This window comes from Ambystoma mexicanum, chromosome 8, assembly GCF_040938575.1.
Source record: "Ambystoma mexicanum isolate Mex_15411 chromosome 8, UKY_AmexF1_1, whole genome shotgun sequence".
Taxonomy (NCBI): domain Eukaryota; kingdom Metazoa; phylum Chordata; class Amphibia; order Caudata; family Ambystomatidae; genus Ambystoma; species Ambystoma mexicanum.
The window spans coordinates 1,696,379,189-1,696,395,783 of NC_090929.1; the positions used below are offsets into that span (position 1 = coordinate 1,696,379,189).

At 50.1% G+C, this 16,595-nt stretch overlaps 1 protein-coding gene across 14 annotated transcripts in view; it reads right to left on the bottom strand.

Annotated features, from left to right (window-relative positions):
- The window catches only part of LOC138473332 (deleted in malignant brain tumors 1 protein-like), a 678,824-nt gene that overhangs the window by 469,388 nt on the left and 192,841 nt on the right, over window positions 1-16,595 (bottom strand). For 8 of the 14 annotated variants that reach the window (XM_069612005.1, XM_069612002.1, XM_069612006.1 and 5 more), the window contains exons 2-3: window positions 3,074-3,100; window positions 1,763-1,798 (exon numbers count right to left, since the gene is read on the bottom strand). The exons of 2 other annotated variants lie outside the window; for them this stretch is intronic. In XM_069612005.1, coding sequence (XP_069468106.1) covers window positions 1,763-1,798; window positions 3,074-3,100 — 63 coding nt within the window. The remainder of the gene's footprint in view (window positions 1-1,762; window positions 1,799-3,073; window positions 3,101-16,595) is intronic. 4 more of the 14 variants (XM_069612011.1, XM_069612008.1, XM_069612009.1 and 1 more) reach the window with 1 other exon arrangement.

Sequence of the window (16,595 nt, forward strand, 5' to 3'; positions counted from 1 at the left end):
AGAATGTATCTGAATTCAGAATCCAGCGGGACAGGAAGTGGTGAAGACGTCTGAGAATGGTCAGCGTTTCCGCTGCAGACCTGTATATTTAAAGGGTGGAAAAAACGTGTGCAAGATAACAGCAAACACCACACAACCTTACTCTTTTCAAGAGTCTTGGGACCTGCAAGCTCTTCTGCGGTCCTGAAACCATGTGGCATCCATGCACTGGAACACTGGAAAGGCTCCCAACGCATCACACCCGGGAGTCAGTGAATTCTGCAGGGCAACCTTCAATCTTGGCCCAACGCAGGCTCTGCCCTCAGCAGTCACCACAATAGAAAGCTAGAAAACCCAAGAGCTTGCAGTGGATCTGCTCAGCACTAGGCTCTCGAGGGAAGCCTTAGGCTCACGGCTCAAGGCCAGGGCTTGTAGGCCTAGATGGATCTGATCAGCACCAGTCCCTTGAGGGAAGCCTTAGGTTCACAGCTCAAGGCCGGGGCTTGTAGGCCTAGGTGGCTCTGATCAGCACCAGGTCCTTGAGGGAAGCCTTAGGTTCAGGGCTCAAGGCCGGGGCTTGTAGGCCTAGGTGGCTCTGATCAGCACCAGGTCCTTGAGGGACGCCTTAGGTTCACGGCTCAAGGCCGGGGCTTGTATGGATCTGATCAGCACCAGGTCCTTGAGGGAAGCCTTAGGTTCACTGCTCAAGGCCGGGGCTTGCAGGCCTAGGTGGCTCTGATCAGCACCAGGTCCTTGAGGGAAGCCTTAGGTTCACGGCTCAAGGCCGGGGCTTGTAGGCCTAGGTGGCTCTGATCAGCACCAGGTCCTTGAGGGACGCCTTAGGTTCACGGCTCAAGGCCGGGGCTTGTAGGCCTAGGTGGCTCTGATCAGCACCAGGTCCTTGAGGGACGCCTTAGGTTCACGGCTGAAGGCCGGGGCTTGTATGGATCTGATCAGCACCAGGTCCTTGAGGGAAGCCTTAGGTTCACTGCTCAAGGCCGGGGCTTGTAGGCCTAGGTGGCTCTGATCAGCACCAGGCCCTTGAGGGAAGCCCCAAGTTCAAGAGTCAAGGAGGTGCCTTGTAGTTCTAGGTGGAACTGATTCCTGGAGAGAGTGTATCAGGGAAAGGTTTCACCTCAAGTCAGTTGCAGCCAAGAGAGATGTACACAGTGCAGTGCCCTCGTTATGACCTCTGTCAGCCTGGCTGATATGATATGATAGGTTAGGTTATTTATAACGCGCCTAATACCCAGAGGTTTCTAAGTGTGGGCCCGGGGATCGAACCTGTTACACTCCACGTCGTCTTGCTTCCAAGGCGAGCACGTTGCCCCTGAGCTATCCTCCCGAGACCGCGGCCATGCCACATTACAAAGTAACGTTTTATTGACAACTGATGTATGGATACAAAAAAACAATAAAGGGCACTGCCACTCGACACCTGGCTACACATTAAAAACAACTGATGACACAACAACAACTTAACACGGGATGTAGGAGTTTGGACACCCATGCAACAGTTCCCAAGATTGGGTGGAAGCTCTAAGCGCGTGCACTGGACATCACTGATATAAAGAAGGCTTAAGGGGTCGAAAGACTATGCAGGACTATGTACCACAAGAAGATGGAGGCGTGTGTGCGCTTGGGCAAGCATCAGTGGGCAAAAGGGAGAAAGAGTGTAAAAGGAGAAGCAGGTGGAGGCCGCAGGGAGCGTTGCAGGAATGTCTAAGAGCCGCCAGAACAGAAGCCATACCTTAGCTGAGACTGGGGGGAAAGGAGGACGTACCTGGGTGCGCTGCTGTGGCCATTGTTGTGGTAGACACTGTGAAGCAAAGAAAAACAGCACGATTGATAAACGCAGGCACAGACTGTACTCTGGACCCCAGTAAACTGGAACAGCAACATCCACCTTTCATCAGTGCTATTTGTCTAGTTGGCCTTCAGTTTAAGTTGGTGTTGTACATTGTGCGGTTTATATCAGATGCACACAAGCCCCCATTTAGCCACCACTGGTGGGCCCGTGCTAGGGGCACACCGGGGCCCTGGCCCCTGAGCCTTAGCCTGTTTCCCTTTGTTCCATCTCAAAGAAGGAGAGGAGAGAGGGCAACTAAGCAATGGACAGGAAGTGAAATGAAGACAGCGAGAGATTAAAGAAAGGGAGAAAAAAGAAAAAAACACTGCACAGAAGGAATAAGTACTGAAAGTGGAAAGGAATGAAAGCTAGAGACGGACTCGGGCCCTCGGATTAGTCCTTCTTGCAGGAGTCATTTACACCCTGACACAGCCACCATCCTGCTATAACACTCCTCTAAAGAGGAACAAAACAAGCACACCCGAGCAAAACGAGTGGGCTGCCAACAATCTGAATAAGCAGAGGGTTTATCAAGTCAGAAATGGGGCTGCTCCATAGTAAAGGCATGTCCTAAACAACTCTGTTACCCGGATCTGGTCTAAGGTGTCCCGTCATTCCAGAGAAAGAGGACAGATGACATCACTCTACACATCTATGAGCCCTTTCCGCTTGGAGAAGTGCTGAGGTTACAGCATGAGTGCGGATGTGTGAGGGTGCACGAGTGTGCATGAGCTTTCATCGGGATGTAAGGTGGAATGAGTAGGAGTGCGCATGTGTAAATGTGGTAGAGAGTGATTAAGGCTGTACACATTGAAACACAATTGTAATAGTGTGTACAAGGGTGTAGGAGTGTACATGAGAAAGTAAGGTAGTGGACGATCATATGTGGGACTCAAAGGTTTTGTCAGAACAGAATATGAGCGACAGCCTTGCATGTAGAATGGAAGTATACACGTGTGTTAATATTCATAAGAAGGATTGGGATTGTGAGGAGGGGCTTGGGAAGGGCTGAGATTGTGCAGCAGAGTGCAAGGGGTTGTAGGACTGTGTGTGCACAGCCACATCGGAGTCGAAATGAGAGCGGAACAGCGCATGCGTGTGTGCAGGCTCTCTGGGTGGAGGGTCGTAAAGGTGGTTGAGCATCTGAAACAGTGTGCAGTAGATGGGGGGTACAATCAGGGGAAGAGGGGGGTATTTCAGCATGCATGGGACAGGCCGCTGGAGCATGCATGTTTAGGAACTTACCTGGTTGAGTCATGTTGCTCGAAGACACTGTTAAGAAAATAAAACATGAGCCATTAATACCTTTTGTTTGCAATTTCAGAAATTGCATAAATCAAGACTTACTACCCAACGGGGGTGGAGGTTTGGTGGGGGCGTCCACCCAGCCAATCGGGAAGATCAGAATGGAGGCTTTACCACGCGGTGGACACATGGTAGAAACTCGCTCTGAGCCTCCTCAGAAGCGGGAGGCCACCAAACCTGCCCCGCTGGGAATCGGGTAAGTGCACATACGCTCCCTTTCCCTTCCTTTGCCCAAACCCCTAATTTCCACATTCTTCCCCACCCAACCCCCACTTATCTTGCGCTCCTCCATTCCTCGCTTGCACCATGAACACTCCTTCCTGGCAATGGCCACCATGGAAAGCAAGAGGGGACTAAGTGTAGTTCCTTTCTCCCTGATCTATGGAGGCCATCTTGGTCTGTAGTTTCTTTCAAGTTGGGAAATGGCAAACATGCTGTTACTCAACTTGAAAACAAAAACTATTAGTATCCAGGTACAAATGCTGGGATACGGCAGTACCACTCGCTGGGGGCAGCAGCGGGCATTACCGGGGCCGATAATGCCTTGGGGCTAAGTTTAAAGCCCTTGCTTCTCTCAGGCTTCTAACCTACGCCCCGGGGCACTACCTAACCCAGTAATGCCCTCCCAGCTGGGTATGTAGTGCTTAAATATGGATATGTTTCCTGTGGGTCCAGTGGGGGCAGAATCCGCCCTGCCATCTCGGTTTAACTCCTACCCTCTTCCTGCGCCACATATGCCATTCTCAGTGATGGAGTGATATAGTAAGAACGTGAGATAGAGAAGTGTAAGAAGTACACTTACCCAAGCTTGGGCAAAGAGTACTTGGGAAAGTTAAGGAAAGACTCGTTATTGATAGATAGCTTATTATGTACAATATGTATGGGATTTATAAAGCGCTTTGATGCCTATGGCTTTTAGCACTTTATGAATAAAGTGAAAAGAGCGGTCCTGAGACGTTTAAGAAGGAAGGCAAAAATCTCAAATTCACCAGCAGCACTAATGGAACTGAATAAAGAAACAAAGTCCTACAAAGCATGGTTGAGAAACCGGCGGATCACCCTTACCAAAGAGATTCTGAAGAAATGCTAACAAAATTGGGGGAAAGAACGCCAGAGCATTCTGGACTCTGATCAAGTCCTCAGGAGCACACAGTGAGCCTTCCCAGTCGAACAGCGTGAGTGAAGCCAGCTGGATAGCTCATTTCAACGCACTTTTCAGAGGCTCAGTAGACACGGAACAAGCCGACAACACTGAGTCCAACGTCGGATGGATAGATCTAGCAAATGAAGAGGACATTCAAACAGTCATTCGCAAATTAAAAGCCTTGCGGACCCCCGGCCCGGATGGATTGACGAACATAGATCTCAAAAGCTTCAGAGGAATGGTCGACATTCATCAGCATGGTCTTCAAAAAATGCGCCACCGAGAGATTGCTACCAAGATCATGGACCACGGCGGCAGCGGTCCCAATCTTTAAAAAGGGAGATAGGGCAAACCCGCAAAAATATTGACCAATCGCACTTCTTGATACGATTGGAAAAGTGTTTGCCTCGCTCCTACGGTGGGATTTTCAAGCATGGCTCAAAACTGCTCCCCTCAACGATCCTTTTCAAGCCGGATTTCGAAAAACCTCGGGGACAATTGTCAACATCATGATCCTGACCACCCTCAAAAGTAAAACCCAAAAGGGGATGACAAAGCTATACCTAGCTTGTATAGACCTCACCCAAGCATTTGACATGGTAGATAGACCACTGCTATGGGTAAAACTTCTGGCGGCCAACTGCCCAAAGAGAATCCTGGAGCCAATAAAAGCCCTCTACACTGGAACATCAATGCGGGTGAAGCTGAATAAAAATGGCTTACTATCAGGCCAAATCCCCACCAGAAGGGGGGTGAAGCAGGGATGCCCCCTGGCACCAGCACTGTTCACAGCCTTTTAAGGCGACTATAAAGACTCGAGATCATCTGTAAAAGCATTCCCACCGAAGATTGGGGGGACGACGGTACAAAGAACGCTCTATGCTGATGATATGACTTTGGTGGACCAAACACTGATTGGCCTCCAGCGTCAACTAACCAATTTAGCAGACTACATAGAAACAAACAAGCTGCAAATCAACAACAAAAAAACAAGATAATGATTCTGGAGAAAAAAAAAACAACGGGCCAACTTCTGCACATGGCAAATAGAAAACAGTAAAATCGAAGTAGTGGCCGAATTCAAATATCTAGGAGTCGTGCTGGTCAACCCTAGTTCAGAAGTGAGCATGCAAAGATTCATCTGGGTAAAAGCAAGAACATTAACGACACAAGCCTGCATGCTGGACAACAAATTCGACCGCTTTTCCCTGATTCCCCTTCTCAAGTACTACAAAGCAAAAGTGGCCCTGTGTTTGTTATATGGCATGGAAGCAATGCCAAAGATACCGGCGGAGATTTGGGAAAAGATCGAAGGTTTCTTCTGGAGGTCTGTGTTGTCCCTCCCCAAATCAACCTCACTGCGGCCATCAGAAGAGAGTTAGGTCTCATCGCTCTAAAAACCATAGCAGAAAACAGCAGTATGTCTTTTTACAGGAACATCATACTACCGGAGGAATCGCCTTTATACAACCTGTTCAATACAGAAATCAAGTCAGGTAGATCTAAAATGCTATCCTCCTGGGTGACCAAAAAAAGGGACCAACTAGAGTCAATTGCCTGCACACAAGAAGAGTTAATCCAAAACCCTCTCAGAATAAAAAAAAACTAGAAGAACTAGACTGGATTAACACCTCAGAGAGGGCGGAACAGAACAAACTGCTAAGACACCTGCCACTCCTTCCTAGAAAAGTAAATGACCTGGCAGAAATCTGCAGGAAATTTCCTAATAAGCCATTCCCACAATTCTTCCTAAGAGCAAGACTGAACTTATTACCGACTAATGAAATCCTGCATATCAGAGGTTTGACAAATACAAATTCCTGCAGGTTATGCAAAAAGGTTGAGGAAGTAGAATCAGTTCGTCATCTGCTGACCTCATGTCCGGCAATGCAAAACATCAGAAAAAACTCCCTATGCCCGGTCCTGTAGTCCTACTCGGACCGTGAGGAAACAACCTGGTGGCCTCGTCTGATAAGTGGACAAAAAACGTCCTGGGCAATCGCCACAATAAAAATCCTGCAAATTGCCTTAGCGAAAATAGCAAAAGAAACAGAAAAGGAAGGATAGAAAGAATTTGAAATTGAATAACAAAGGAGCCAATCGTGCTACAACAAAAAACTCTTTCGTCTTTGTTAAACCAACCAGTTTTGGTAAACATAAATAAATAAATAAATAAATAAATAAATAAATAAATAAAACCGAGGTAGGGAGCAACACAGCACTTGGCTCTTCTTAGTGATATGTGTTTTGGAAACACAGGCCACCTCAACACTAAGACGGCGTTCCCTTTTATGCCTTTAGCGCTCACTTTCAATGGGTGCACAACTGAGAAACCACCAGCAAACTAACAAAGACTATGGGCCTCACTCCGAGGTGGGCGCAAAGGGATACCGGGCACCGTTAAGGACATCAGTGCCGTTAATCCCTTTGTGCTCTATTCCGAGGTCCCTTAGCAGGTCCCGCTATGGGCGCCTGGTTTTGCCAGGCACCCTTAGCGGAAGCCGCTAAGGGACCAGAGAGCTAATAGCGGTAACGCAAATTGCGGTATCGTTATTAGCTACTTCCCCATTCCCATTGAGCCCTATGGGGGCTCAAATGGGAATGGGGAATCGATTTTTCAATGGGGATTTACCGGTCCCTCCAGGGTCGGAATGGACCGGTAAGTCCCCATTGAACCAGGTCGGACCCGGACCCGGTATGGGAGGTAGTCATGGCGCAAATAGCGCCATGACTACCTCCATATTCGGAATGAGGCTGTATGTCATACTTTCCCTCCTCAGCCAGTACCCCAGGTCTATGACCCTCTGTGTCCCCTCTCTCCATGTCCTTCCAAATGTGTGCATACATACAGTAGATATACATCGGAATCCAAAATTAACAACATGGGGGGTTGACATAACTAATTAATAAAGTAGACTTACCTAGCGTGGGAGCTCATGCGCATCGAACATCGAGTGATCCAGAACTCACTCGCTTCCCCATTCCATGCATGAGAAAGTCACCCACTTCTGTTTTTTATTCTTGGATTTCGGAGACTTGTAGTCTTATCTAATCCCTTTAAATTTGAAAATACAATTCCCAGGATTCCAATACAAAACAGGACTAGATGGATTTTTCTAGCATGGAATGAGGATACTTGAGATCAGTGACGTCTTTATGGGATGGCAAAAAGGGCAAGTGCCCTGAGCCCCCAACCTGACATGGGCCCCACATGACTGCCTGCTCCAAAGGCGTCAATGCACTTTAAAGAGAAGTGATATAAATGACACAGGTCATGATATTGCTGTGAGGAATTGCCTTCTGGCAAGGGTGTGGAAGCCCATGCTTTATTATTTCTATGAACTGATACAATGATTTGCTAATTCCATCTCAGAGCAGGTGGCTGCCAAGGAGGACCCCCTTCAGAAACTCCTTTCCAAAATCACAGTATACAACTGTGCCCTGTGGGATCAGTATCCTGGTCTGCAGTGCTTGCTCTCCAGTGGCACAGGGCAGGTTCAGTGGTCATGGGCGCCCTCTTGACAGCCAGAGTAACAGCCAATTCCCTGCAGCGCAGGTACATTTAAGACATGCACCTCTGTTCCAAAAACCACATAACTATGAGAGTTGCTATCCTGGTGGCACATTAAACTGAACATCTAAGCCAACCCTGCATTTCGAGGTATGGTGGCAAGCATCTCTCATAATTATCTGAGTCACTTCAAATTTATATCAAACATGTTTCCGCCCTGTGTGCCCCACTCAGCTGTGGAAGGGATGTATGTGTATTACCCGCAACCAGGCTGCCTCTGCTGTTTCCAGCAAGACTGTAGTCCTGGGGGTTGCCTCTCCTTGATACTTTTTAAGGGTAAGTAACACCCTCTCCTGTGACATAGCCACTCTACCGGAAGCTGTCCTGGAAACAGGAATCAAAAGGCACACCGCTCACAAAAGGATTAGCCTCACAGTAGAGTGCTTCATAGCAAAAGGGCCTTTGATGCTTTTGACAAGGAAAGGGGCTGGGTTAATGTAGAGAGGTGGAGTTCAGACAAGCTGGAGGAAGATTCCACCATCTTTAGTTCTCTTTTCACCTCACTTCCTTTCTGTACCTTTCACTTCCTTTAACACAAAGCATGTTGGTGTGATGCCAGAAGTCAAAGTCCACTTGCACCAAGGGATTGGAGACTTAAAGCAGGCTTGCTTTTGTCCAATCTCCTGCACACATTTGCCTTTAAAATAAGGGGTCTCCCACTTCTTCACTGAATCATCTCTGGAGACGATTATGTTTGGAACCTGTTTGGAGACCAACCCTTTACAAAGTGCTCCAGGTGTGAGGTGCAGACAGGTAGTTCAAGGGGAAGGCACGCTCTGTCCCCTAACCATCCCCAGGGCACATTGCGGGTGACCTGCTGCTGGAGCAAAACCTGACATTCTGCCAGCGACACTGACCCAGGATCTCACCAAGCTGAAAGACCCCTCCAGGTGTGTGCCAGCCTCCCTTGTGTTTGAGAGCATGAGAAAAGTGCTCCTCGTGCCTCTGAGACCCTGGAATGGGGACTCACTGCTGCAGAGAGCCAACACAGCCAGGATTCCTGCACCTTCACCATCAAACTGCTGGGAGCTGTGATTCGCGCGCGTTCAACTCCATTCGAACCGACAGGACCTTTCTGACCTTCGAACTACAGTACCACACATTCAAACAAGTTTGACACCACGTCACACCAGCTGAAGCGAGTTGTTGCCTCTGCTCGAACAAAGAAGTATTGCGGCACTTGCACTACTGAAACCGCTGGCCGAACCTCCAGCTTCTTCATTGCCTAATGAGTTGGCAATCAAACTGACCCTGGTGATCTTCCCGAGCGGCCGCCTCCGAGTACAGTATTGAACTGAGGTGCCTTGTGCCTCCTGACCTCAGCCCGTCCGCTGTCGAACCTCGACCGTTGATCTGAACCTGGTGATGTCCATGATCCATATCATCCGAGCATCACTTTGAACTGCAGACACCTTCAGTTCGTCCCAGACTCGACATTGCTTGCCATCTGAACTACTGTTATTGCAGAATTCAAGCCCGAATCAAACCACCAGCATAACACTAAGACGTCTGGTTCGCCGTGTCGAATCGCCAAGACACTACAAAGGTATTATTGCCTGATAACTGCCGCCTGGTCCATTTTGGGCCTTAGAGACTGGTTAGGTCACTTGAATCCCTCTTGCAACTCATGAAATATAATTTTTAAAGAACATTGTGGTTTTTATTGACTTCCCCCGCTCTGTCACATTACCCAGAGTGCTGCAGCCTTCTACCTTTTGTTGGGATCCATATCCAAGTCCTCTGCCCCACAAAATGATTTAGGTTGAGGAAAATGTATTAGAGATTCATAATAACTTAGAAGGGTGAGTGTGGGGGGGGGGTGACCTGTATGGGCGATAGAATGCCACAGTTTATGGTAATGGAGTGTAGGAGGAACTAGCTCAGCCGTGGGACATAAAACACTGAACCTTTGCCATTTTAAGATTTTGGGCTATGATGGCCAGGCTCCCGCAGTCGCAATAGCACAGCTTAGTATTTTAGCACCAATACATTTCCCCATCCCCGTTCCCAGCCCCGGCAGCAGACTAGATGGCCTTCACATCAAGGCAGGCCGATGCAACTAGAAGGGATGTGATTAGCCAGGCGCGAGCAGGGCTGGGCCTGTTCCTGAAGGACAATCTCCTGAGAGCCAGGGCAGAGGTCCTGGACTTCCATAATGGCCCCTTTCAGATTTAGGGCCCCAGTGCCCCCACATTACTGGTCCCTCTATTTGACTACCAAATGCCTAATCTTAGAACTGCTGAATCCCTCCCTGGTTGACTGATTTGTGTGATCCTGGAAAAGCCCAGATGAAGGTCCAGGGAGGAGCAGCTGCCAAGGGGGAGCACTGAGTAGGATGTCTTGTGATTTGTTCTACGAGGTGCACAGGGTGACGATAACAAATGTAGGTCAGTGCCGGGGAAGGGGGGTATGGTGCGGGCGACTGCGTGTCTGGCTCCAAAGAAGCACCTCACATTTCAGAGGACTAATTTGAACTCGAGAGCATCCACTGAGCTCATGTATGATTACCAGTTGCCCATCACGTGAGTTGTTGATGGGGAGGAAAGCATTCCCAATTAGGGATCCAATCGCAACTCTTGGATACAACAGTAACACGACCACAGGCCACGTGGAAGGGGATTGACTCAAAAGCAATGATGACGAATCACTTGGCATCCCATATGGAGCGACTGGTCTGTACATAGGGGTGGGCCAATGATTTTGGGGAATTAGTTCTGCACTTGCCCTACCGGGCTCCCTGCATCTGTACTACCTGGCGGGGCCTGCACCCCTTATGCACCAAACCAGTCCCATCCTCACACTGAGCATGTGGACCTTCATTCCCCTTACACTTGTCCACCTGGCCTCCCCTTAGCAACTGCCTTGCCCAGGGGCCCTCTTCCCCTCCTCTGCCTCCCCCCAGAGCACTTGCACGCTTTCCACTCTAACCTGCACTTCCTTTCCCTTAGCATTAGTGCACTCTGCTATTACTGGCACTTTCCCCAATCTCCTCCACGCCCCTGCACACCTGGCTACTGCACTTGCACGCTTTCCACTCTAACCTGCACTTCCTTTCCCTTAGCATTAGTGCACTCTGCTATTACTGGCACTTTCCCCAATCTCCTCCACGCCCCTGCACTCCTGGCTACTGCACTTGCACGCTTTCCACTCTAACCTGCACTTCCTTTCCCTTAGCATTAGTGCACTCTGCTATTACTGGCACTTTCCCCAATCTCCTCCACGCCCCTGCACACCTGGCTACTGCACTTGCACGCTTTCCACTCTAACCTGCACTTCCTTTCCCTTAGCATTAGTGAACTCTGCTATTACTGGCACTTTCCCCAATCTCCTCCACGCCCCTGCACACCTGGCTACTGCACTTGCACGCTTTCCACTCTAACCTGCACTTCCTTTCCCTTAGCATTAGTGCACTCTGCTATTACTGGCACTTTCCCCAATCTCCTCCACGCCCCTGCACTCCTGGCTACTGCACTTGCACGCTTTCCACTCTAACCTGCACTTCCTTTCCCTTAGCATTAGTGCACTCTGCTATTACTGGCACTTTCCCCAATCTCCTCCACGCCCCTGCACTCCTGGCTACTGCACTTGCACGCTTTCCACTCTAACCTGCACTTCCTTTCCCTTAGCATTAGTGCACTCTGCTATTACTGGCACTTTCCCCAATCTCCTCCACGCCCCTGCACTCCTGGCTACTGCACTTGCACGCTTTCCACTCTAACCTGCACTTCCTTTCCCTTAGCATTAGTGCATTCTGCTATTACTGGCACTTTCCCCAATCTCCTCCACGCCCCTGCACACCTGGCTACTGCACTTGCACGCTTTCCACTCTAACCTGCACTTCCTTTCCCTTAGCATTAGTGCACTCTGCTATTACTGGCACTTTCCCCAATCTCCTCCACGCCCCTGCACTCCTGGCTACTGCACTTGCACGCTTTCCACTCTAACCTGCACTTCCTTTCCCTTAGCATTAGTGCATTCTGCTATTACTGGCACTTTCCCCAATCTCCTCCACGCCCCTGCACTCCTGGCTACTGCACTTGCACGCTTTCCACTCTAACCTGCACTTCCTTTCCCTTAGCATTAGTGCACTCTGCTATTACTGGCACTTTCCCCAATCTCCTCCACGCCCCTGCACTCCTGGCTACTGCACTTGCACGCTTTCCACGCTAACCTGCACTTCCTTTCCCTTAGCATTAGTGCACTCTGCTATTACTGGCACTTTCCCCAATCTCCTCCACGCCCCTGCACTCCTGACTACTGCACTTGCACGCTTTCCACTCTAACCTGCACTTCCTTTCCCTTAGCATTAGTGCACTCTGCTATTACTGGCACTTTCCCCAATCTCCTCCACGCCCCTGCACTCCTGGCTACTGCACTTGCACGCTTTCCACTCTAACCTGCACTTCCTTTCCCTTAGCATTAGTGCACTCTGCTATTACTGGCACTTTCCCCAATCTCCTCCACGCCCCTGCACACCTGGCTACTGCACTTGCACGCTTTCCACTCTAACCTGCACTTCCTTTCCCTTAGCATTAGTGCACTCTGCTATTACTGGCACTTTCCCCAATCTCCTCCACGCCCCTGCACTCCTGGCTACTGCACTTGCACGCTTTCCACTCTAACCTGCACTTCCTTTCCCTTAGCATTAGTGCACTCTGCTATTACTGGCACTTTCCCCAATCTCCTCCACGCCCCTGCACACCTGGCTACTGCACTTGCACGCTTTCCACTCTAACCTGCACTTCCTTTCCCTTAGCATTAGTGAACTCTGCTATTACTGGCACTTTCCCCAATCTCCTCCACGCCCCTGCACACCTGGCTACTGCACTTGCACGCTTTCCACTCTAACCTGCACTTCCTTTCCCTTAGCATTAGTGCACTCTGCTATTACTGGCACTTTCCCCAATCTCCTCCACGCCCCTGCACTCCTGGCTACTGCACTTGCACGCTTTCCACTCTAACCTGCACTTCCTTTCCCTTAGCATTAGTGCACTCTGCTATTACTGGCACTTTCCCCAATCTCCTCCACGCCCCTGCACTCCTGGCTACTGCACTTGCACGCTTTCCACTCTAACCTGCACTTCCTTTCCCTTAGCATTAGTGCACTCTGCTATTACTGGCACTTTCCCCAATCTCCTCCACGCCCCTGCACTCCTGGCTACTGCACTTGCACGCTTTCCACTCTAACCTGCACTTCCTTTCCCTTAGCATTAGTGCATTCTGCTATTACTGGCACTTTCCCCAATCTCCTCCACGCCCCTGCACTCCTGGCTACTGCACTTGCACGCTTTCCACTCTAACCTGCACTTCCTTTCCCTTAGCATTAGTGCACTCTGCTATTACTGGCACTTTCCCCAATCTCCTCCACGCCCATGCACTCCTGGCTACTGCACTTGCACGCTTTCCACGCTAACCTGCACTTCCTTTCCCTTAGCATTAGTGCACTCTGCTATTACTGGCACTTTCCCCAATCTCCTCCACGCCCCTGCACACCTGGCTACTGCACTTGCACGCTTTCCACTCTAACCTGCACTTCCTTTCCCTTAGCATTAGTGCACTCTGCTATTACTGGCACTTTCCCCAATCTCCTCCACGCCCCTGCACTCCTGGTTACTGCACTTGCACGCTTTCCACTCTAACCTGCACTTCCTTTCCCTTAGCATTAGTGCACTCTGCTATTACTGGCACTTTCCCCAATCTCCTCCACGCCCCTGCACTCCTGGCTACTGCACTTGCACGCTTTCCACTCTAACCTGCACTTCCTTTCCCTTAGCATTAGTGCACTCTGCTATTACTGGCACTTTCCCCAATCTCCTCCACGCCCCTGCACTCCTGGCTACTGCACTTGCACGCTTTCCACTCTAACCTGCACTTCCTTTCCCTTAGCATTAGTGCACTCTGCTATTACTGGCACTTTCCCCAATCTCCTCCACGCCCCTGCACTCCTGGCTACTGCACTTGCACGCTTTCCACGCTAACCTGCACTTCCTTTCCCTTAGCATTAGTGCACTCTGCTATTACTGGCACTTTCCCCAATCTCCTCCACGCCCCTGCACTCCTGGCTACTGCACTTGCACGCTTTCCACTCTAACCTGCACTTCCTTTCCCTTAGCATTAGTGCATTCTGCTATTACTGGCACTTTCCCCAATCTCCTCCACGCCCCTGCACTCCTGGCTACTGCACTTGCACGCTTTCCACTCTAACCTGCACTTCCTTTCCCTTAGCATTAGTGCACTCTGCTATTACTGGCACTTTCCCCAATCTCCTCCACGCCCCTGCACTCCTGGCTACTGCACTTGCACGCTTTCCACTCTAACCTGCACTTCCTTTCCCTTAGCATTAGTGCACTCTGCTATTACTGGCACTTTCCCCAATCTCCTCCACGCCCCTGCACTCCTGACTACTGCACTTGCATGCTTTCCACTCTAACATGCACTTCCTTTCCCTTAGCATTAGTGTATTCTGCTATTACTGGCACTTTCCCCAATCTCCTCCACGCCCCTGCACTCCTGGCTACTGCACTTGCACGCTTTCCACTCTAACCTGCAATTCCTTTCCCTTAGCATTAGTGCATTCTGCTATTACTGGCACTTTCCCCAATCTCCTCCACGCCCCTGCACTCTTGGCTACTGCACTTGCACGCTTTCCACTCTAACCTGCACTTCCTTTCCCTTAGCATTAGTGCATTCTGCTATTACTTGCACTTTCCCCAATCTCCTCCACGCCCCTGCACTCCTGGCTACTGCACTTGCACGCTTTCCACTCTAACCTGCACTTCCTTTCCCTTAGCATTAGTGCATTCTGCTATTACTGGCACTTTCCCCAATCTCCTCCACGCCCCTGCACACCTGGCTACTGCACTTGCACGCTTTCCACTCTAACCTGCACTTCCTTTCCCTTAGCATTAGTGCACTCTGCTATTATTGGCACTTTCCCCAATCTCCTCCACGCCCCTGCACTCCTGGCTACTGCACTTGCACGCTTTCCACTCTAACCTGCACTTCCTTTCCCTTAGCATTAGTGTATTCTGCTATTACTGGCACTTTCCCCAATCTCCTCCACGCCCCTGCACTCCTGGCTACTGCACTTGCACGCTTTCCACTCTAACCTGCACTTCCTTTCCCTTAGCATTAGTGCATTCTGCTATAACTGGCACTTTCCCCAATCTCCTCCACGCCCCTGCACTCCTGGCTACTGCACTTGCACGCTTTCCACTCTAACCTGCACTTCCTTTCCCTTAGCATTAGTGCACTCTGCTATTACTGGCACTTTCCCCAATCTCCTCCACGCCCCTGCACTCCTGGCTACTGCACTTGCACGCTTTCCACTCTAACCTGCACTTCCTTTCCCTTAGCATTAGTGCACTCTGCTATTACTGGCACTTTCCCCAATCTCCTCCACGCCCCTGCACTCCTGGCTACTGCACTTGCACGCTTTCCACTCTAACCTGCACTTCCTTTCCCTTAGCATTAGTGCACTCTGCTATTACTGGCACTTTCCCCAATCTCCTCCACGCCCCTGCACTCCTGGCTACTGCACTTGCACGCTTTCCACTCTAACCTGCACTTCCTTTCCCTTAGCATTAGTGCACTCTGCTATTACTGGCACTTTCCCCAATCTCCTCCACGCCCCTGCACTCCTGACTACTGCACTTGCACGCTTTCCACTCTAACCTGCACTTCCTTTCCCTTAGCATTAGTGCACTCTGCTATTACTGGCACTTTCCCCAATCTCCTCCACGCCCCTGCACTCCTGGCTACTGCACTTGCACGCTTTCCACTCTAACCTGCACTTCCTTTCCCTTAGCATTAGTGCACTCTGCTATTACTGGCACTTTCCCCAATCTCCTCCACGCCCCTGCACTCCTGACTACTGCACTTGCACGCTTTCCACTCTAACCTGCACTTCCTTTCCCTTAGCATTAGTGTATTCTGCTATTACTGGCACTTTCCCCAATCTCCTCCACGCCCCTGCACTCCTGGCTACTGTACTTGCACGCTTTCCACTCTAACCTGCACTTCCTTTCCCTTAGCATTAGTGCATTCTGCTATAACTGGCACTTTCCCCAATCTCCTCCACGCCCCTGCACTCCTGGCTACTGCACTTGCACGCTTTCCACTCTAACCTGCACTTCCTTTCCCCTAGCATTAGTGTATTCTGCTATTACTGGCACTTTCCCCAATCTCCTCCACGCCCCTGCACTCCTGGCTACTGCACTTGCACGCTTTCCACTCTAACCTGCACTTCCTTTCCCTTAGCATTAGTGCACTCTGCTATTACTGGCACTTTCCCCAATCTCCTCCACGCCCCTGCACTCCTGGCTACTGCACTTGCACGCTTTCCACTCTAACCTGCACTTCCTTTCCCTTAGCATTAGTGCATTCTGCTATTACTGGCACTTTCCCCAATCTCCTCCACGCCCCTGCACTCCTGGCTACTGCACTTGCACGCTTTCCACTCTAACCTGCACTTCCTTTCCCTTAGCATTAGTGCATTCTGCTATTACTCGCACTTTCCCCAATCTCCTCCACGCCCCTGCACTCCTGGCTACTGCACGTGCACGCTTTCCACTCTAACCTGCACTTCCTTTCCCTTAGCATTAGTGTATTCTGCTATTACTGGCACTTTCCCCAATCTCCTCCACGCCCCTGCACTCCTGGCTACTGTACTTGCACGCTTTACACTCTAACCTGCACTTCCTTTCCCTTAGCATTAGTGCATTCTGCTATAACTGGCACTTTCCCCA